At 42.7% G+C, this 20,689-nt stretch overlaps 1 protein-coding gene across 2 annotated transcripts; it reads left to right on the top strand.

Moving 5' to 3' along the window:
- The first annotated feature begins 271 nt into the window (after positions 1–271).
- Positions 272–13,416, top strand: LOC104575816 (P2R1A-PPP2R2A-interacting phosphatase regulator 1). Of its 2 annotated transcripts, none has more exons than XM_088538493.1 (10): positions 272–523; positions 3,726–3,804; positions 6,553–6,609; positions 8,035–8,078; positions 8,164–8,218; positions 8,650–8,742; positions 9,281–9,369; positions 10,010–10,071; positions 10,195–10,291; positions 11,459–13,416. In XM_088538493.1, the coding sequence occupies exons 1-10, from the start codon at positions 408–410 to the stop codon at positions 11,616–11,618; spliced, it is 852 nt and encodes a 283-aa protein (XP_088394619.1). In that variant the 5' UTR covers positions 272–407; the 3' UTR covers positions 11,619–13,416. The 2 variants fall into 2 exon arrangements, with proteins under 2 accessions (XP_088394619.1, XP_088394618.1); XM_088538492.1 differs by having other exon boundaries at positions 10,007–10,071.
- Positions 13,417–20,689: the final 7,273 nt, after the last annotated feature.

The raw sequence follows: 20,689 nt of genomic DNA, 5'->3' as shown, positions 1-20,689 counted from the left end.
GCGTCGCCCGGCGCCGCCTCAGCCGCGGAGCCGCTCTGCGCACGCGCAGCGCCGGCTCGGGCCGCCGCGCCGGGGCTCCCCGCGGCGCATGCGCGGTGGGTGCGCGGCCCGGGGCGTCGCTCCCCTCCGGCGGCGGCGGCGGCGGCGCGCGCGGGAGCTCGGCGGGCGCTCGGCGGCAGCGGCTGTGGGAAGGGGCCGCCCCCGGCATGGGGCGCTGCTGGGGCCGCCCCGCTCGGCGCGCCCGCCGCGGCCCCGGACGCTGCCTGCGGCGCCGCCCGCGGGGCCTGTAGGGGCGGCCGCGCCGCGCTGCGCCGGGCGAGCGGCGGCGGCATGAGGAGCCGCTGCGGGCGGCGGCAGTGAATGGGCGTCGCGGCGTGGCGGCAGGAGCCGGGGCCGGCAGCGCGGCGATGGCTCAGGAGAAAATGGAGCTGGACCTGGAGCTGCCGGCGGGCAGCGCGGCGGCGCCGGGCGACGGCGGCGGCCTGAGGCGCTCCAACAGCGCCCCCCTCATCCACGGGCTCAGGTGAGGGGGGTCCCGAGCGGCGGGCCCGGCCTGCGGCGGGACCGCTGCCCCCGGGCGCTTCGCTCTCGTCCCGCTCCGCTCGCTCGTTGCCCGGCCGAGGCGGGGTCTGACCGCGCAGAGCGGCTGCGTCGAGGCCGTAATTACAGACGGAGCAGCATTTCTCTGTGAATTCTGTGGTGGTTTACTTCTGTCAAAGAACATTCAGTAACTTTTGTAAAGATCCATAAATATTCTCAATCCCATGAGGAGCATCCCTGGATGGTGCCCTGAAAGACACCAAAGTTGCCCTTTTCTGTGTAAAGCAGCATGTCACTTATTCCGTGAACGGTTCAGGATGATCCTGGTTTTAGCGGGGAACATGTAATAGCCGGAGGAAAGAGCGTGGCCGGGGTGTTGCATTCAGCTTGGTGACAGCTGGTGCTGGTGCTGGGTGGACGCCTGCGCTGTGGCCCCGATCCAGCGCTCCCGCCGATGGCAGCGGGATGGCGGCAGCCCCAGGCCAGGGCTGGCAGGAGGGCTCGTGGCTGGGCCTGCACTGTGCAAGCTCTGCGTTCAGGTGAGCGCAGACCCCGGGAATCCTCGTTCTGCCTCGTCTGCGTCGCTGTGAAGTCGGGAGGGGCCTCCACGTCTGCTGGCAGCCCTGCTGGACCAACATCCACCTCCAAGGTGGTTGGTGTGATGCTACCTGCAGCATGCCTACCGCAGTGTGGGCATGCATAAAGGGAGGGATTTTGAAAAATTCCCTAGGATACATGATGAGTACTTTTTTTTTTTTTTAAAAAAAAGTTTCTATAAGGAACTGTATATCAACTCATTAATAAATCTCATAAATCCTTTCTTCCCAAATGGGTATTATTTCAAAGAAAACATTAATTCTTGCCTCTTTTATAATGATTTAAACTTAAGTAAGCATGTTTGCATTTTATATTTATGTCGCTATAATTAAACAGCTATATATTTATTTCTCTGTAGTATAGAACTACTGTATATAGTAGCTGTTCAGCAGGGATATTTCCAAGGAGGTAAATTAAAATGCCTATGTCTCAACTACATATTTTTCATCACCTCCTCAGCCCTATAATGTTTTTCTTATAAGCAGTGAGTTCCTTAAGGGTTTGTTTTTGTTTGTTTGCTGTGGTTTTTTTAAGCATCCTATAACCATGCTGTAAACAAAATATAAAAGCCCATGTCTGGGCTCTGAGCAGGGAGAACAGTAAGGCTCAGCTCTTACCTTGAAACTGTGCGTATAGCAGGTGTTAATGCAATCAAACAGGATCCCATTAAACTAATTTCAGGTGTTTGCAGTGGTTTGCTTGTTACTTAGGAATTTTCCAACTCTTTGAAAGGTTGCAGCTCTTGGCAAGAAACTTCATTTTTTTCCTGGAATGGCTCTGTAGGTAAACGGAAACAAAAGCTTCTGCTCTTGCACAACTTTCTTTTTCTATTCTGCCACTCCATATTCTCTTGGTTTCTTTATTAACAGATTTAATAAGAACCCTTGGGAATGGGTTTCTTGGAACCAGAGAGCGTTTTTAGGTGAAGTATTGTAGATTGTGGAATTTACCTTTCACAGAAATTTCAATTCCTGTTTTCATGCTAAATCCAAATGGTTTTTAATGGGAAGCATAAGACTTTTCTGTCAAAAGGGAGTTTGAGATCTGGCCAGGTCTGGTGGTGTTGCACAGGAGCTGGAAGGTAAGGACACTTGCAGGATTTTTACTCTCCCTCTTTTCTTTTCCAGTGAGTACTGAGTATTAGACTTGTCCTACAATAAAGGATTAGGGAATCTTTCAAACCTGTTTTCTCTGCTCAAAGCCCAGATTTCAGGACATACCGTTTAAGCTGTGTGTTTATGTATAAGTACATATGTCCTAGAAAGAAGCTGTAACTATTGGCCTCAGCCATTAAATCTGGTCTCTCAGCATCAGACCACGGAGCCCTCAGTTTCTTTGGTCTGGCTCCTATCAAATCACAGCTGTTTGGTCTCTTGTAGATACAACCCGAAACTTTTTTGAAGTTGAGTGATGTCTGTGCATTTGTACTTGACATTCTGGAAAAAAAGGGGCAATGCATTCATCTTGGTGAAAAACACCGTGCTTGTAATAGCAGCTAGAGCTATTTTAGATGAGTTTTGATATTGGCTGATACTGGCTTTTTATTTCTGAAGAAAACTTTCTCATTACCTTTTATCTAGCTGTAAATTGCTAACTGGAGCTTTTTAAACTGCAAGATTCTCTTTCATGTGTCTTTAAAGTACACTTAAGGCAATTTAGTTTGTCTATTAGCCTTTAGAACAAGGTAATGCTATGGGTCAGGTTAGTTTTAAGAATTAGCATTTTGTGTATTGCTTTTGTTCTCCTGAGGCTGGTGTTTGAGACCAAGATAGAACCCAGTGGCTTTTTATGCTTTGGATCTCATTATGTTCTTAACATTTTGATATGGGTGCCTGTGAAGATTCTCAATAATTTTTAGGCACAGAGAGTGCAGGATTGTGGCTCTGAATTTTAGTTCCAACAGCCATAAAAATTGATTTCTATAATCTTGTTTATTAAGTGCAGATCAATGGCTGATAATAGCCATTGGTAATAGCAGTGATGACAGGATGATGACTGACTTTAGGAATCAATGGAACTCAATGTTTCCTTGAGAAAAAAAGAGCATGTTATATTCAAATAATGTTATTTTAAATGGATGTTTTCCTACCCAATTAGGGATGTGGCTGTGGTCAAATGCCTTAGGACTTTTAAACTATATTTGCAGTATGTTTAGTTAAGCCTCTGCTTAAGAAAAAATAATTCATATCTTACTACATGTTCTTAACCACATTTATTGAAGTATTGTATTTTTAATTCTATTGGCCTTGAAGCTGCTTTCAATTACTGATTATATGCTGTTTCCAAATGTGTTATATTAAATGACTTGTTTGAAGCAATAGGCAGTGTGTAGCCATTCCAGACTAAGCAAATTCCCCCAGAAATGATCAGTTTTGACAATTGTGCAGTTACTCTAACAACTCAGTATAATTAATCAGCATCATTAAAGTGAAGTAGCTGGGACTTGGGGTAAGAGACATTTGTTGATGTCTCAGATGCTTTGCCTTGAAATGCTCGCTGTCTCAGAATTAGAAACTGAGATTATGTTAAGAAGTATTTTTGATGGGGAGGAAATGGCCCTTGCATTTGACAAGTCTTTCTTTTCACAGTGATAATTCACAGGTGTTCCAGGCTAACGTTTTGCGAACCCGCAGGAACAGTACCACAGTTATGAATCGTCATAGTCTGGTAAGAAAACAATTAGACCAACCACATTAAATCCAAAGCAGAAGTGCACAAACAGGATTTAAAAAAAAAAAAAAAAAAAAAAAAAGGGATGAAACTAGTGCAAGGCTGTAAACTAAGGCTGTGAAACTAATACTGTGTGCTTTCAGAAACAAGCCTTTAGACTGTGACATTAATAGGCTGTAGCTATAGTGAAATGTTATTTACAGACCACTGAGCCTTGGCGAGCACTTATATTTCGTTCTGATCATAATTTTGTTTATAAAATGCAAGCAGATGCTCTAACATGGAATAAGAAAGATATTTTGCAATGAAAACTAATTACGTAAGATGTACCGTTGTTCAGTAACTGGAGAGATAATGATCTCTGATACTTAAATAAAAAATAATAATAAAAAAGTGATATTCTGATTTTAACTTGTCTTATCTTCATGCAAAATAAACAGTTAGAATCGTCTAACTGACTGGGGTAACATAGGTCTTGAGACTTAGAGAATGAATGATTCCATGTCTCAGAAACATTCGTGTTTCCAATTTCTGTTGAAATGGAGTTATTACAGCTTTCAAACTGCTTTTTGCTGGTTTGTTTGTTTGTTTTTTACTACTAATCTAAAAGTATAATGCTTCAACACTGAAAAAATACTGCCTTTCTTGTAATAAAAAAGTTTTATTGCAGTGTAACTGCAATAAGGAGGGAGAAAAAGTTCAGTAAGTGACTGAAAATTGTTAACTTAGTATTATGAATACAGCTAATGTTTTGTGCTATATTAAATGATGAAAAAAATAGTAACATTTAGTAAATAGTGACTAGTATTTCTGTTGCTCTAATTCGTTGTGTTAACTCTTAAGGGAGTAATGGGAGCTGATAATGCTTTGGTGGTAACTGAAGGCCATGTTCTAGCTCCATCTTCAGGACTGTTGTGTCCCAACTACTCAGCTAAATTCTAAAATATTCTTTTACTTTTTTGACTTACTTCTCCGAGTCCCAGGCTGCAGCTCTTTTGTCATGATTTCAGGAGCAGCTCTGCCATTCCAACTATGTCTAAATCTGCAGGTTTTTCATAGTAAATTTAACTGCCAAGGAAGGCTCAACTGCATTCACTTATTCAGTGTTTATTTCCTCTCAGAAGTTACCAGTGGCATTTATTGAGTAAATGGCTTTCTTAGAGCATTTGAGGCTGTGGTTAGATGCTCAGCTACTGTTTCAGCAGAAGTAGTTGGTTGGTTTATTTCTTTTTTCTTTCTTTCTTTTTTTTTTTTTAAAGGCTGAACAAGTTTCGCGTTACGGTCCCTGTGGCCCCAGAAATGCCTGTGTTGGCAGAAGCCAGAGGGCAGTGCAGGGAGGGGAATGACAAGGCTTAGGGGGCAGGTGGCTCCTTCCTTGGGCTCTGCAGTCGAGCTGGCATTTGTGGAGCTTTCCCCTCAGTGAGAAAGTTACTGCACCTATCTGACAGCGCAGGGGGAAGAGAAGCACCCTCCCATGTTCTGGTAGTTTCTCATGTCTTCTGTTAAGCTTGTGCTCTCTTAAACACCTGGTATTAGAGTAGGATAGTTTCTAACAAATGAGTTTAATCCACTTTAGCAGGTATCCTTTAAAAGCTGCTGAGGCTTCTGATAATTTATTTTCAAGAATTAAATTAAAGGACTAGTAGCAGGGAAAAGCATTTTGGAGCCTTGTCAAAACAAGGATCATGACTTGAGACAGGCTGTAGGATCCTTGGAATTCGTAGATTTAGCCAAATATACATTAGATCCTATAGAGGAATGCGCAGCTGCTGTTGTCTCTTCTTTACCTTGCACTGAGCCCCAGCAGTGTCATATATATTTTATTAACATTAAATCTTAGAGTAAGTGGGTTATAGCTTTAAAACACAAGAAGTTAACAAACGCATTTCTGGGTGGTCATAGAGTGAATGAATGAGCAGGAATATGCTATTGTCCAGAGCCCTTTTTAACGTGCAAATCAAGCTCAACTGAAGGTATGTATTGGCTGTTGCTGTTTGGAGGAATTTCCACCAAGTGCACAGGATTTTTAGAAGCTCCGTGTAACAGTAAAGCTGTTGTAAAGTGGACATAAATAGTTAAAGAAAATGTTGTATCTGCCAGCTTGTAGTAATATACAGTATGATGACTAAGGCCTGACAGAGCATTAGATACTATATACGTGTGTGAGGCTAATATTTTTTGAAAGAGAAAGGCTGTATATATGTGTGGAAGTATATATAATTTTTATATACAAATTTATAAATATAAAAAAAATCACAGGCAGAATTCTGGATATGACATGTTAATGATCTGTGATAACTTTCCATAACTTTTTTTATAAGTTGGCAAAATATTTTGCATTGTTGTATTATATTGGGTAGCCTTCTGGACTATTTAAAAACAAATTAAATACTTAGGCAGCCATATCTATTAAGGGTGGCAGTGTGCTAGTTAAAAGTCAACTTTTTCTATAAAAAAGACTGATTTTTAATAAGCTGGAGCTGAAAAGAAAGACAGAGTGATCACTATTAGCATCTCTGAGCATGCAAACCCATGTAATGTGGAAATGCATAATACCATGTTTTTTAAAAATACTTAATATAGTCCCTATGCTCTGCATATCTTGTAAAAGTTGACTTTCATTGGGGAGATTCTTTTTTGAGATTGGGATAATATTTTAGATTTGTACTGATACCCTAACACTTTTCCTTCCTTTCTCCTTTGTTTTTTAAGGACATTTCAATTGTATGTGACTTTATTTTGCAGTTTGTGCCATCATCTCCTGTTCGTATTCCTAGCAGCCGTCTGCATCAAATCAAACAGGTATGCACATGTTCATTTTTTTATTTTTTTGAAATTTTAGTTGCTTATATCTGTTTTCATTTCCCGTTGATGTACAATGGCCTTCAAATAACTATTGATTTTGCTTTGAAACAGTAGTGCAGGGTCTGTAACAGTCTATCCCTTCCAGGTGCTTTCAAAAGTAAAGGTTGTGTCCATTTTCAGAGTTCCAAATTTGTAAAAATAAGATGATCTTACAGTGAGAAGATGATTGGAGCAGAAAGAGAAGACAAATCTTAAACATTTTTGTAAGGAAGCCAAACCAAGTTTTGCAAAGCTTTTGGGTGCAGTGCCAGCATAAGTTCAAAACCTTTCCTTGTGTTCACACAAGAATTTGTGCGGCCAGAAAATGAACTGGATAAGGAGGTAACAGGACTAAAAAATAGCTGAGACTTCTGGCTGGACTATTTTTCATCTGTATAATTTTATTATCCAGGTCACTGTATTTGTGCTATTGCAGCATGAGTGGAGGGGAAGAGCTCGAGCAAATACATAGAAGCTTTGGTCGTGTTATTGCTCAGTTTTGTAACTGTATCTTGAACAGTGATGAAAATGAAAAAGCTGCTTGAGAAATAACCACATCCCATAAGCAATACTTCTTATGTGACAGTGTATGTCTTTCCTTTTTCTACCCTGTTTGCCTTCATGTAATAAGGACTTAAGCTTGTTATTACTTAAGGTAGTTGGATTATATTATGCGTTAAGAAGAGCATCTCCAGCAGGTCGAGGGAGGGGATCCTGCCCCTCTGCTCAGCCCTGGTGAGGCCACATCTGGAGTATTGTGTTCAGTTCTGGGCTCCACAGGACAAGAGGGATGTGGAGCTGCTGGAGAGAGGCCAGCGCAGGGCTACGAGGATGATCAGGGGCCTGGAACATCTGCCCTATGAGGAGAGGCTGAGGGAGCTGGGGCTGTTCAGCTGGAGAAGAGAAGGCTGAGAGGGGACCTGAGCAGTGTCTAGAAGTACCTCAAGGGAGGCCGTGAGGAGGATGGGGCCGGCCTCTTCTCACTGGTGGCCACCGACAGAACTAGAGGAAATGGCCACAAACTGAAACACCAAAAGTTCCACAGGAACTTAAGGAAAAATTTCTTCCCAGTGAGGGTGCCAGAGCCCTGGAACAGGCTGCCCAGAGAGGTTGTGGAGTCTCCTTCTCTGGAGATCTCCAAACCCGCTTGGACACAGCCCTGTGCCACGTGCTCTAGGTGACCCTGCGTGTGCAGGGGTTGGACTGGATGATCCCTAGAGGTCCCTTCCAACCTTCAGCATTCTGGAATTCTACGATTCCATGATTCTATGATATTGACTCAATACCTGAGTGAACTGAAGGTAATTTTTTTCTGATTTGTTGTAGCAAATTTTTCTGTTTATTTTTTGAAGTCTTTATTTTTCGCCTGCTAATCTCTCTTAGGAAGAAGGAATGAATTTGATGAACAGAGAAACAGTACATGAAAGGTAAGCCTTAAGACAGAGTATACTTAGTATATTTAATAAAATCTTTCATGGGCCTGGGACAATACATTTCTTTTCTTCTTTATAGAGAAGTGCAAGTAGCAATGCAGATGAGCCAGTCGTGGGAGGAGAGCTTGAGCCTGGTAATGCAGTCATGGTTTAATTTTTCTTATCAGTATTAGGACACTAGAAACTTTAATATCAACATTTTCCTGTGTAATTTGATCTAGAAATGATGAAATTAATATGATGCTGCTTTTGATCAGCAATGTTTCATACTAACCAGGCATAAAGCTCAGTTGCTCAAGGATATATTTTTGGATTTACTGGGATGATATTTAAAAAAAAAATGCATCTGTCCAAACTTTCTGCCATTTTCTGATACTCAGCAAATAATGTTTAAGGCTCTTCTTATTACCCATACTATATGTACTCATAAATGTGTACATAAAACAAGATAAATATGAGTGAGGATAACTTTGGAGTCTTTATTCCAAACAAAACAGTCATTTTTTATATTAAAAAAAAACACTAAAATATCTGCTTGTAAGATTATTATATGTGCTACTTACAGAGTGACAATGATTTTGAAAAGTTGTCATCACCAAAGCAAGTAGACTTTGTGCCGGTTTCTCCAGCTCCTTCACCTACCAGAGGAATAGGGAAGGTAAGCAGAATGTAATAAAGTTTTTACCTGGAATTATGCTAAATAAATTAAACCAAATTGACAGCGGAAGAATCTGCATTCTCCTTTGTACTTCGACTGCAATCAAGAAACTAGATAGTAGAACAAACAAAAAAATCTAGAATCCAGAAACAGCAAAAACCAGCTAGCAGTTGCACATGTCGTGGATGTGAATTTCTGTGTTCTGTTAACCTGTTGCTAATATTCTTTATTTGCCTTCCCTTAGAGTAAGAGGAGGCATACATTTTATTTTTATGCCCTAGTTTTTTTAATCGGACTATGGCAAAATAAATGCTTGTTGACCTGCATATATTCTGCATAAAAATAAAACCTGTTCAAATTTTTCTGGATTTTTTTTCTTTTTCTTAACTACAAGCGGTGTATCAATAGGTTCAGTCAAATTGGCTGATTGCTTTAAATTGACAGAGGGTTGTTGTTTACCTGTAGTTAGGCACTGTTGTTACTGTATGGGTGTAATACGATTTTTATACATAAATAACTCCAACTGTTTTGCTCTCAGCAATGTTTTTCACCATCTTTGCAAAGTTTGGTGAGTTGTAGTGGATTGCCTCCAAGTCCTAGCCCAAGTCCAACAAGGCGATTTTCAAGGTAAGTACCTTAATAATAGGAAATTGGCAGAGCTTGTTCACAATACGGTTTTAAAAATGCAAAATTTATTGTATCCATAATTAAAAATTGATTTCTGATCACAAATACTGCTTTGTAATTTAAACTCCAGATTTTACAACAGCCCAATAATTTTTTAAAATTTATATATCTTAACATTAGAAACTGGGCTCCATTTCATGCTCTGATTTTGCAGTGTAGTCTGGTGCCCTTTAATCACACATTAAATATTTGAATTATAAGAGAATATTGATTTAGGGGATTCTTAGGCATTCTGGCTTCAGTTGTACTTAATATTGTTTGAGTGGGGTGAACGCAGTGCTGAACTTTGGCTTGTTCAAGTTCAATTAGGTGTAGACTGTCAGCTGGGATATAGTCAATACCTAGATTTGAGCTTTTCAACTATTTCGCCTAGTTGTGAAATAATACGACTTCTTTAAGGTGTATGTTTCTTTGTCTCCAAAAAAAAAGATTTTTTTTTTGAAATAGGCTCTTTTAATGCCTAAGATTTTAGCATTTGCCTTTTAGTAGTTTATCTTAACAACTTTTGGTTCTTTATTTGTTTTGGGGCTCCCTATGTTAATGATGATACATCAGTGTAGCGTCTGTCTTCTTTTAGCAGGAGAAGTCACAGCCCTATAAATTGCATTCGACCAAGTGTTCTTGGGTCAATAAAAAGAAAAGGTACAGTAGACTCAATAGACTGTAATAAGCTTGAACCCTTATTTAGCTTGCTCTGTGAAAATACACTGAAAATAGATTTAGCATAAATGAGAAATAGTTATGGTCTTTATCATCCCTTTCAAGGTGTAACAGAGATGGAAGATCATCCAAAAAGATTATTCCAAGGATCTACCAGCATGCTTATCCCTGAAGTTTCTCATCAGACAGAACTTGGGGGATGGTAAATACTGCACTGTTGCATGAAATTAATCAAAAGCTGTGATGATGAAAGTATATATGTATATTTATATATAAAATCATCTAGCAATGAGAACGTTTTAAGATTTTGTTTTGTTATTGACACAGACATTTTGAAGCAATGAAAGTATTACAGTAAATAGGCAGTAACATTCACTACAATTCAAAATTTCCGGTGCTGACAATCTTCTGATTATGTTTTTTTTGTGTCAAGCATATTTAGGAAAATATACCACACCACTAGCTTTCTTTTTTGGAGTCTAGTTGCTAGCTGCAATCAAATGTGAGTGTTTGTGCTCTGTGTTGGGGTGTTTTTATGCTTTTTGCTCTTAGTCACGTGGGAAAATGAGTCCATGTCTGACCCTCCCTGCTGGGATGAGATAAAAAGTACTCTGTACAAAATTGTAATGACTTAAAAAAGTGAGGGATTTTGCTTTAATGTTTTAGTCAAGAGGATAATCACACAGAGGGTGCACACACAAAGTTATCAAGCCAGAGCTATTTACAGTATGTTTATCCTTTCTGCCTCCCAGCTAGGGCAAGTAGCTGTGTGTAAGCTTTTAGCCCGTTGCAATGGTGATAGTAAAATGGATGTATTAAATATACTTTGAAAACATACTCTTTTTTTTTTCCCCTGCATCTTGGTTTAGAAGATAATTTTCAACAACACTTAAATACGATCAGCACCTACAGTTATAGTCCTCTGTGTCCTATGAAATAAGCAGTGAGTGGTACAAGAAATTCTTATGGTTTATCTCTGAGCCTCCTCAGAAAAGAGGCAGCTGGTGTGTACGGATTCTAGGCTGGGACCCCTAGAAGAAGGGAGCTTGAAGTACTGAAAGTATTACAATAAACAGGCAACAACATTCACTACAATTCTAGAATTTCCAGAGTCTGCATGATGTATTCAGTCTGTAGGCAATTTCTGGGCTACCTGAGGGAGAAACTTACAGAATGTTATCTGTCTGTTTAGAAGTATCTGTAAAGAATATTATTACCAATTTATTTCAAATTGTAGGGCTTACTGTTTGTTCAGATATACCCACTTATTTTAGAATGGTTTTATAGTGAAAGGAATGTAGTATTGGAAATGCTTCGGAAAAACTAAATTCATCTCATTTCTCATATGTTGTTATCGCTTTGTTTGTAGTCTGTCGCCGCATGGTCTTGAGGACAATAGAAGCAGTGCAGGCTCCTCCTGTGACTCACCAGCTGAGGCTGGCACCAACACGGACTCTCCAGTCTCACTTTCAGACTCCAGATCTCCATTTTTACCAGTCGATCTTACAGCTAAGTTGCCCATTAATTAAGAAAGATAAGTCTGCTTGATGGACACTAAGAAACATCTGGAAATCAATAAGACTTTGTTGTGTGTGACTGTGTTCTTTGTGATTGTTCCTCATAGGAACTTCCAGAAATGTCATTATTTCTAGAAAACTTTCAGAATAGTTCCTTGAGGAAGAATTCACGTTTCTAGTAATTTGTATGACATTTACTAAAATACAGTAAGCATTTGAATTGCAAACATATTTGATGCTGACATCAGTATACAAGCTGATTTGCAAGGGATATTGTCTCATTAGTGTAAGTTACAAATATTATACATACATTCTGCTTGTAGAAGACTTGGCTTTTTAACAGCCAACAGGATCTTCACTAACACATAGTGGTGCTGCTGTTGTAACAGGTAACTTTCATGTTTGTCCTCCATCTGAAACCAATGAAGCATCTTTATAATTTATGTTTTTATTCCCTGAGTATTAGATATTTATTTTTTTGTTCTTGAAATGAAAGTGAGAATATTTGGGTGGGGGGGGGGGTGGAATGATTATGTTTTCTGGCTGTTAATCAGTTCTGTGTTACAATTAGGTATGAAAAGCACAAGTTGGTGAATTGTCGTATTTTTATATATTGGATTTTATTTATGGTCATGAGTGCTGTTATGATTAAATCCAAATTTGGTCTGGAACATTCTTTGGGGTTTGGGGGACCTTTTTGGTTGGTTTTCCCCATTAGATGATGTATTAGAGGGCTAGATGCTTTATTAAAGGTCTTTAATAGGGGGAAATAGTATGGATGTTTGCAACAATACACTAAATCCTGAGATTTTAGTACTTAGTGCTTCAGAAGTGCATTATTTTAACAGACAGCATTTGTCTTCATGTATGACTTCTGTTAGAGAAAAAGTGTGGGGCCTTGAATGCTTTTGTACAGGCTGAAATGATCAGATGTGAACACTTAACTGCAGATTCTTGCAGTGTTTAATCTCTTCATGTCACTTCCTCCGTGTAATGACATCAAGTTATTTCTGCTGAAATGAGCTTCAAATTATGATCAGAAGCCTAGAATTTGGTAACCTGATATGGGTTCTTGTACTGTATTTGAAAAGTCAGTGGGATGAGGCATCCTGATCCTCCACCCTGAAATTCCGGAGACAGGAGGGAAAATCTGCACGCTACCAAAGGCAGCTGCTTCCCATTTTCCAGTGGCAACCTCGTGTTGGTGGTTGGCTCCTGTCATGCAGTTTAACTCCCCTCCAGCTGGGGCCTCGTCTGCATGTGTGCACACATTCGTACTATGTGGTCTCTTCTGTGTGGTTGATAATGAAGCAAAATGTTTATTTTTAAACACTAAAACTTTGTAATGTATAATAAAGTGAGGAAAAAAATAAATAGAAGCTTCCTGAAGTGGAAGAGAAGCCTGTTCTGAACTGACATGGATAAAGCTTTGATTAAGAGCAGCTATCAAAGGTAGAAATGGAAAATGCATAGAATGTACAGTCCTGGTGACCTGAGGACCAATGACCAGTTTCAGCATATCCTTAATAGAGAAATAAAACAGAATCTATTTAATAGTTTTATTCAGTTCAAGTAAAATATGATGTGGTTTACTTCTGCTTTTATTTCTCTTAAATTATTATAACAGTCACTTCCATGCTGTAGACTTTTTTAAAATTGTTTTTCAAACTGCCCTTCATGCTTGTGGCAAATGGACAAACTTGTGTTTAATGTCTATTTGCCTTTTATGATGACACAGTTCATTTTTGCAATGCCAGATATGCGCCAAAGACCTGCTTTGTGTTCACTGTTTCATGGTGAGGACAAGACTGATTATATATATATTTTTAATCTTGCTTATTTGTTAAGAATGAACCTCCTCATCTGTTCTGACCTTTTAAAAAAAAGATGCATCAATAGTGTGTGGGTTAACTCGACTCTTTTCTGTTGAATATTTATACTATTTTTCAAATAAGTGCCAATAAATGGAAGAAAATAAATATGACTTGCTATTTCTGCACTTTGTTAGAGTGGTAACCACTTGTTTTCATCTGTGATTAAATGTTTTTGTTTTTCTCGAGTGAAAGTGTCTGTTGTCACCCACTTCATCTGTTTGAGTTGCCCCTAAGTGCATTTGAGTTGGTCCTAAAATCTACAGCCCATTTTCCTGATTTCTTAGTGCAATGCTATCCTAAAGTTCTGTGACAACTCCAGGAGAACCCAAGAAGAAAAACATTAAAGATTAAGAACCAAATGATGTTGTAAAATGTGTATCTGGACTTGGGGATTAGACTAGTCTACAATACATGCAGTCATTCCTGAACAGGGCTGTTAACTCGGATGCTGTTAGTATCTTGCTCTTCACCAATTCCCTGTTTCACCAGTTCTTCTTTTCCTGATGAACAGTGGATGCTGGATCCCAGCTTCATCGGGTCATAGGTTCAAGATTGTAACTATGATGTAGGTTGTTAGACACACTGTTCCCTAACTGATCTCAGTCTCACAGGCATCTGCGGTTGTTCCCATTCTGCAAGGAAATGTGCAGCTTGCTTGTCTCAGTCTGTTTTGGAGCTATTGTAATCCTATATATGGACTTATTTTGCACCTCTTTACATGCATCTGTTTTTGCCAGGATCCTGTAGCCATGGACTTAGGGAGGTGCCTGTGAAAAAGCAGAGTTCCCGTCCTCTTACATGTCACCCCTCTGAACTGATACTTGTGATCATCTTCCGACCGATCTGCTTGAAAACTGCTGCAGATTTTGTTGCCAGCCAGGCCCAGGCTTGGCCCAGGGTGTCTTCCTTGACAACCGATAGGTGTTTTTCTTCCTTCCACCTTCTCAAGTGTGACATAGTTGCCTAGAGAGCAGTGGTAACGGTGCCAATGCTCAGGGGGGCTGTATTTTTGGAAGGAGCACTTCAGTGGTTACTGCATTTAGCAGAGAAGAGATAATTCAAGTTAGAGGAGCAATACAAATGCCAGGAAAAATCAGCCTGTGCCTCAGCCCAAGTAACTTGCTGGGTTTTCTGTGTTGTCAGCAAGCCAGATGACCTGAATTCTGCACTCAAGAGCTGTCCCCTGCCCTCCTGAAGATTAATATCAGACTTTGCTGTCAAGTTCTCTTTTTGTTTTCACCTTTCTTCAGAAAACTTGAGTGTAAATGATCACCAACCTGAACAAGCAGAAGGCTACTCTCCATTATATCTTTTGTGTATTCGTGAGACCAAGATTCCTTGAGTCATAGAATGTTTATTGTGCTTCGGATATTTGTGAGTTCCATCTTGCTGCTGTGAGTTTGCTAGTAAGATAAATAGTGACAGGGGAACGCTGTGGAGCTCTGTAAACTGGCTTCAAGTCTGATAAGAGCTTGTGCATTTCCTAGCAGCAGTCACTTCAGAAATGCTGTTTGCTTCATGCCCTTGCATTTGAGCGTATGTTGGAGTCAGAAATCATTTACTTAGAAGTCTATTTTGAGGGACCTAGGAGTTAGAATCAGGCTATGTGAGCTCTTGGTCTCCTGTTCTCATCACCCTTTCTCTCCTCGTCAGCTGGCCCACGGAGTTCAAGCTGATACCTCTTTGCTGCAAGCACCAAGGTAAAATATTTGAAAATGTAATTAAGTGTTTACAGCTGTAGCAGAACCACTGAAATCCTAGCAATCCAAGGAGGAGTGCTTGGGTGTCAAGAATCCTTTTCAGCAACTCTGTGCAAGAATTTCTTGCTCACTTTGCATTTTTGATTCAGTCTATTTCCTGAAGGTATATCTTGATTTTTTTTTTCCCCCTAATCCTTAACTGTAGAATATTTCTCCCCCCAGCATCCCGTTTCTGTGTATTTGGTATGTGGTTTGGGAAACAGGGCATCCTTTCCACAGGATAAACCCGGGCCGACGGCCCAGCTCGTTCGGAGGGCGCTGGTCTCTGCCGGGCACCTTCCTCCCCTGCAGTGGGGCTCGAGGCTCCCCTGCGCCCCACAGAAATGTTGGATTGTTCCTCTCCCGCATTTTTGTGGTGGGAGAATCAGGGAGAAGAGGCAATAGGAAGAATTAATCTTGTCTGATGCTTGGCTGGGTAACAGAAATATTTGGGGGTAGGAGCTGAGTGCAGTTAAGCCAAAACCAGGCACAGTCTGTTCGTGCCTGTGTGCTGGTTGTTCTATGTCTCCCAGAAAACTTGGGAGACTTCCCTGTTCCCAGGAATATTTCTCGGATGGGTTTGGTATTTATCAAGTTTAAGACTTTTCTGCTAGTTTAATTCCTTCCTTTCTTGCTTATTTCATAAGAGCTTTGTAATAAGTTCATTATTTAATATTTCCTTCTACAATTAATAATGATGTATAAATGTTTGTTATTTTGCTAGATGTCAGCACAGGAAATAGGTGCTGTGCTTAAACAGGAGCAGTTTTTGCTGAAGGTACTGATTTTTAGATATTTGGTTCTTATAAATGCTTTTTTCTTCTTGTGCAGAGAGAAATGGCAGTGAAATTGTTGTGGGAAACTTCCTGCTTAAAAAACAAATCAAGATCCTATCCTTGTAAGTGCGTTCACTTCAGCACCAGGTCTTCCTTTTGATGTTTCATGGCAGATTCCTGAGGGGAAGGTGCTAATGGATTTGGCTGATAGAACCTGGGATTCCAGGGCATTATGGCAGAATTTCGTTTCTCTCTTGATGATGGTTTCTCATTTGTCAAATGATTTGCTTGTCTAATGGCTTAATGCTCCTACCTCAAGCTTCTTTGAGCGCCTGCAGTTTCCTAGGGAAAAATGTGCTCATTTTGTTGTTGTAAGCTGTATTGTTATTCTTTTTTAATTATTTATTTTTTACACTGGACACATGACTTCAGGCTCCAATGCAAAACTCTTTTTTTTTTTTTTTTAATTTCCTTTCTTTGATATCAATTTTATCAGGCGTGTTTATTCCTCCTTTGGTATCTCCAGGCTCTGCTAGGCTCAGGCTGACTGCAATTACATGAGTCTGAATTTATCTTCCCCCATAGGGCTATTACAGGGAACCTGTTACTCAGGTAGGGCGTCTTAGGAGCCTTTTCCTTCCCAGCGAGGAGGTCACCCATGGCTTTGTGCTGCTAGAGTCATGATTCTGCTTTGGCTTCAGTTATTCCTGTGCATACTCTGCTATTTCAGAGACCAGTGTGCACTACTTTGCGTGGGATTCCACTTTTTATTAGCAGCGTGGTTATATGGCTTTGCAAATTTTCGAGAGCTGATACATGTAGTTCATTATCTTAAGTAAATACCAGAGAGCTCTTAGTTTGCAGCAGAGCTTTACGTGGATCGTATTCCATGGAAGACAAAAATACCCCCGAATCGCCCTTACTTGCCTGTAGTCATTACACTGTATTACTGCCCTCCTTTTGTGTGTTCAGTCCTCTGTTACCTCTTCTTGGCGCAGGTTTCTGAACTCCCTCCTTGCTGTGTTCTCTCCGCAGGGCCCTGGCGGACGCTGCAGGACGGTTCCTGATGCGATGCAGAGCAGGTGAGAGGCTGCTGCCCGCTGCAGACCCTGCGCTGGCTTCAGCAGCTGCAGCCTGGAATTTCCTAGGGCAGCGGCTGCGTCTGCAAAGGAGAGGCTCCGTCGTCAGCACCGTGAACCTCGGCTGTTCCTCCCGGGAGCCGGGGCCTCCCCCAGCGCGGTTTGGGAAAGGTGCTCACCCCATTGCACAGGGACACTGGACACAACCCGTGTTCCTGTCCGTGCTGAGCCCTGAAAGGTGCTCACCCCATTGCACAGGGACACTGGACACAACCTGCGTTCCTGCCCGCGCTGAGCCCTGAAAGGCGCTCACCCCATTGCACAGGGACACTGGACACAACCCGTGTTCCTGCCCGCGCTGAGCCCTGAAAGGTGCTCACCCCATTGCACGGGGGCACTGGACACAACCTGCGTTCCTGTCCGTGCTGAGCCCTGAAAGGTGCTCACCCCATTGCACGGGGGCACTGGACACAACCCGTGTTCCTGCCCGCGCTGAGCCCTGAAAGGTGCTCACCCCATTGCACGGGGACACTGGAAACAACCTGCGTTCCTGCCCGCGCTGAGCCCTGAAAGGCGCTCACCCCATTGCACAGGGACACTGGACACAACCCGTGTCCCTGCCCGCGCTGAGCCCTGAAAGGTGCTCACCCCGTTGCACGGGGACACTGGAAACAACCTGCGTTCCTGCCCGCGCTGAGCCCTGAAAGGCGCTCACCCCATTGCACAGGGACACTGGACACAACCCGTGTCCCTGCCCGCGCTGAGCCCTGTCTCTGCTGGCCGCTGAGCAGCCGTGTCGTGCCAGGACGGCTCCGTGCTCCGCGCTGCAGGCTGCTCCCTTGCCTTGCCCGGGAGGCCTCATGGGAGCCCAGAGACAAAATACCTGAGATGCTCTCACCAGGAATTCACCTCCTTTTTTTTTTGAAGGCCTCCTATGCAGCTTGGCCCCCGAATTTGAGGTTGCAGTGAATCAGAGCAGAACCTATGCAGCGTAGCACTCTGCGACTGAGTTTTTCTTCCTGTAAGCAGTGTATTTTTGGATCTAGCTTACTGACCTTGGCAAGTTCCTTTCTGTATTTTCTCTGCGAGTGGAACGGATTAGCGAGGTGCGTAAGTGGGAGAAGGCGCTGAGTGATTAAATATAAAATTCATATACCTGACAAAGGAAAGAGACGGTGGAACTTGGCATCTGCAGAGAAAAAGCCAGGTATCTTACGTAAACATTGAGGGAAAAGAGTCTAAGACCTGGTGGTGATTCATTGCCAAACCTATCTGGCAGCTTCTCTGTAGTTTAGGCTGGCTGTTTATCAGACACTTGCCACTTGGATCATGAAACAGGGCAGCGCGTAGCTCCCTGGAAGCTCCTGGCTTGTTGCTTTGGGAAAGGCTTCCTCTGCTGCGCCGCGGAGGGGCCGTTCTGGGCATGGCCTTGTCCTGGAGCTGCTGGACCAGGGGCAGGGCCTGTCCCCACCTGGCTGTGCCGGGGGAGAAATGGAGAAAGGGCAGCGGCAGCCGAGGGGGATCCCCCTCTGCAGGGAGCGGGGGCTGCTGTGTAGGGGCTGCTGTATAGGGGGTTCAGGTGGCTGCTGTATAGGGGGTTCAGGGGGCTGCTGTATAGGGGGTTCAGGGGGCTGCTGTATAAGGGCTGCTGTATAAGGGGTTCAGGGGGCTGCTGTATAGGGGGTTCAGGTGGCTGCTGTATAGGGGCTGCTGGACCCTCTCCCCGGTCTCCTGGGGCTTCCCGAGGGGAGGAACCCCAAGGCCCTGGAGCCGGTTACACTGGATCTCTTGTAGCTTTAAGCATTCTGTGATCCACTTCATTAAAGAAAATGGGGAATTTGGAGCATTTTCTGATCCAAGCAGGGGATTGTGCATCAAGCCCATAGCTGCTAGGGGTGGTGCTAATGACAACACTGCTCTCGGTAGCAGTTTTGGTTCCTGCCTGCCAGCACTGCTTGTTTGAGGTATCGGTGCCACAGCAAGTGCTGGACAAACAAGACGGTTGTTTCTGCTGGAGGATCTTAAAGCACTAACTGTCTCCTCAAAATACTTTTCCATTTCAAGGAAATGACTGTTCTGTTTTTGCTAAGAGTCAGGAATAGGAAATGACGTGAACACCTAACTGTTTTTCCTGCTGTTTTTAAGAGGAGGCATATTTGCTGGCTCAGGTCTCTTTTGCAAAGACATTCTGTGTTTGCCACAGTGCTACTGAAGGAACCTCTAGGTACTAGATATATGTGTATGTGTATTGCATTTAAGGGGAAAAAGGCGAATAAAAATGTTATGAATCCCCCCTGGTAAAAAAATTACTCCCTTCCCTCTCCTCCCCCCATCCCAACCCTTTCCTTGTCTTTGAAGTCTCTGAAATAGCTCCCTGTCAATGCAGGTCTCTGCGGTGCCTGTTCCCATGTCCTCGTTGTGGTCCATGGCCACGCACGGCCGTTCAGGACGAAGCGGCTGCCGCTGTCCAGCCCTGCTTGCAGGGACGGGGAGTTCCCTGGTGCAGGACACGAGCCGTGGAGAGGAGCGCCAGCCCTGCAGGTACCGTGCGGCATCCGCCTTCCCACTCGGGAAGGGACGTTCGGCATCCACCTTCCCACCCGTTTAGGGACGTTCGGCATCCACCTTCCCACCTGGTCCGGGACGTTCAGCATCCACCTTCCCACCTGGTCCGGGACGTTCGGCATCCACCTTCCCACCTGTTTAGGGACGTTCGGCATCCACCTTCCCACCCGGACAGGGACGTTCGGCATCCACCTTCCCACCCGGACCGGGACGTTCGGCATCCACCTTCCCACCTGAGCAGGGACGTTCGGCATCCGCCTTCCCACCCGGTCCGGGACGTTCGGCATCCACCTTCCCACCTGAGCAGGGACGTTTCCCCCCAGGACAGTTAATGTCTCGCTGTTACCGTCTGACTCTGATAGATGAGACAATCTCAGCCCATAGGAGAATCAAATTAAAGACACATTTTATTGCCCTTTAAAGACTTAGTGTATTATAAAGAGAAATGTACAGTAATTGTTAAATTCAACCTCACCTTTTGTGTATTTTTTTTTAAATAACACTCATGTCTGCATGGTTTCTTTATGCCTCCATGCATGAACAGAAAAGTGATCCATAACATGCAAGGGGAAAGAAGGATTAATTTCCAAAACAATTTTTATACAGATCCAAGCATATTATAGAAACCTCTTATAAATAAACAAGGGATTTGTGTGCATGAACCAAATGCAGGAATACTGGGCCCTCGTTCAAAGTAAGATTTTTAAACTGAGTATCTACAGTGAAATACCAACAACGGGAAAGAGCTGTTAAATGAAGAAAGATAAAGTGTAAACACTCATCTAGAATATAAAAAATTAAATTTGAGGAGGAGTTTCTTGTACAGAAGTCCCCTACCATAGCTGTCCGGGGGGGGGTCTAGAGGAATGCCTTCGCTATACACAGTAGAGACTAAACTAATAGAAAAGGTTCCTTTTTTCTATACCAGTTTACAGTGCAAGTTCCACTTGTAGTAATGCCATTTCATTTGTATATTGCATGCATCCCTAAAAAAAAAAGAAAGGTTCTAAGGGTAGTTTTTTTTTATTGTCTGTACTCATGATTGAAAGA

Source organism: Tinamus guttatus, unplaced genomic scaffold (genome assembly GCF_059628265.1).
Source record: "Tinamus guttatus ecotype Peru unplaced genomic scaffold, ASM5962826v1 Tinamus_guttatus_pri_ptg001087l, whole genome shotgun sequence".
In the NCBI taxonomy this organism is placed as follows: domain Eukaryota; kingdom Metazoa; phylum Chordata; class Aves; order Tinamiformes; family Tinamidae; genus Tinamus; species Tinamus guttatus.
Note: the sequence above shows the minus strand (reverse complement) of the source record. Positions and strands in the feature narration are given on the sequence as shown.

Excerpts from the sequence above, each read along its gene's own strand:
- LOC104575816 (XM_088538492.1), top strand. The coding sequence starts at position 408 with ATGGCTCAGGAGAAAATGGAGCTGGACCTGGAGCTGCCGGCGGGCAGC. Across the intron at positions 8,079-8,163 it reads AGAGAAACAGTACATGAAAG|AGAAGTGCAAGTAGCAATGC; the intron begins GTAAGCCTTAAG and ends TCTTCTTTATAG. Across the intron at positions 8,219-8,649 it reads GGGAGGAGAGCTTGAGCCTG|AGTGACAATGATTTTGAAAA; the intron begins GTAATGCAGTCA and ends TGCTACTTACAG.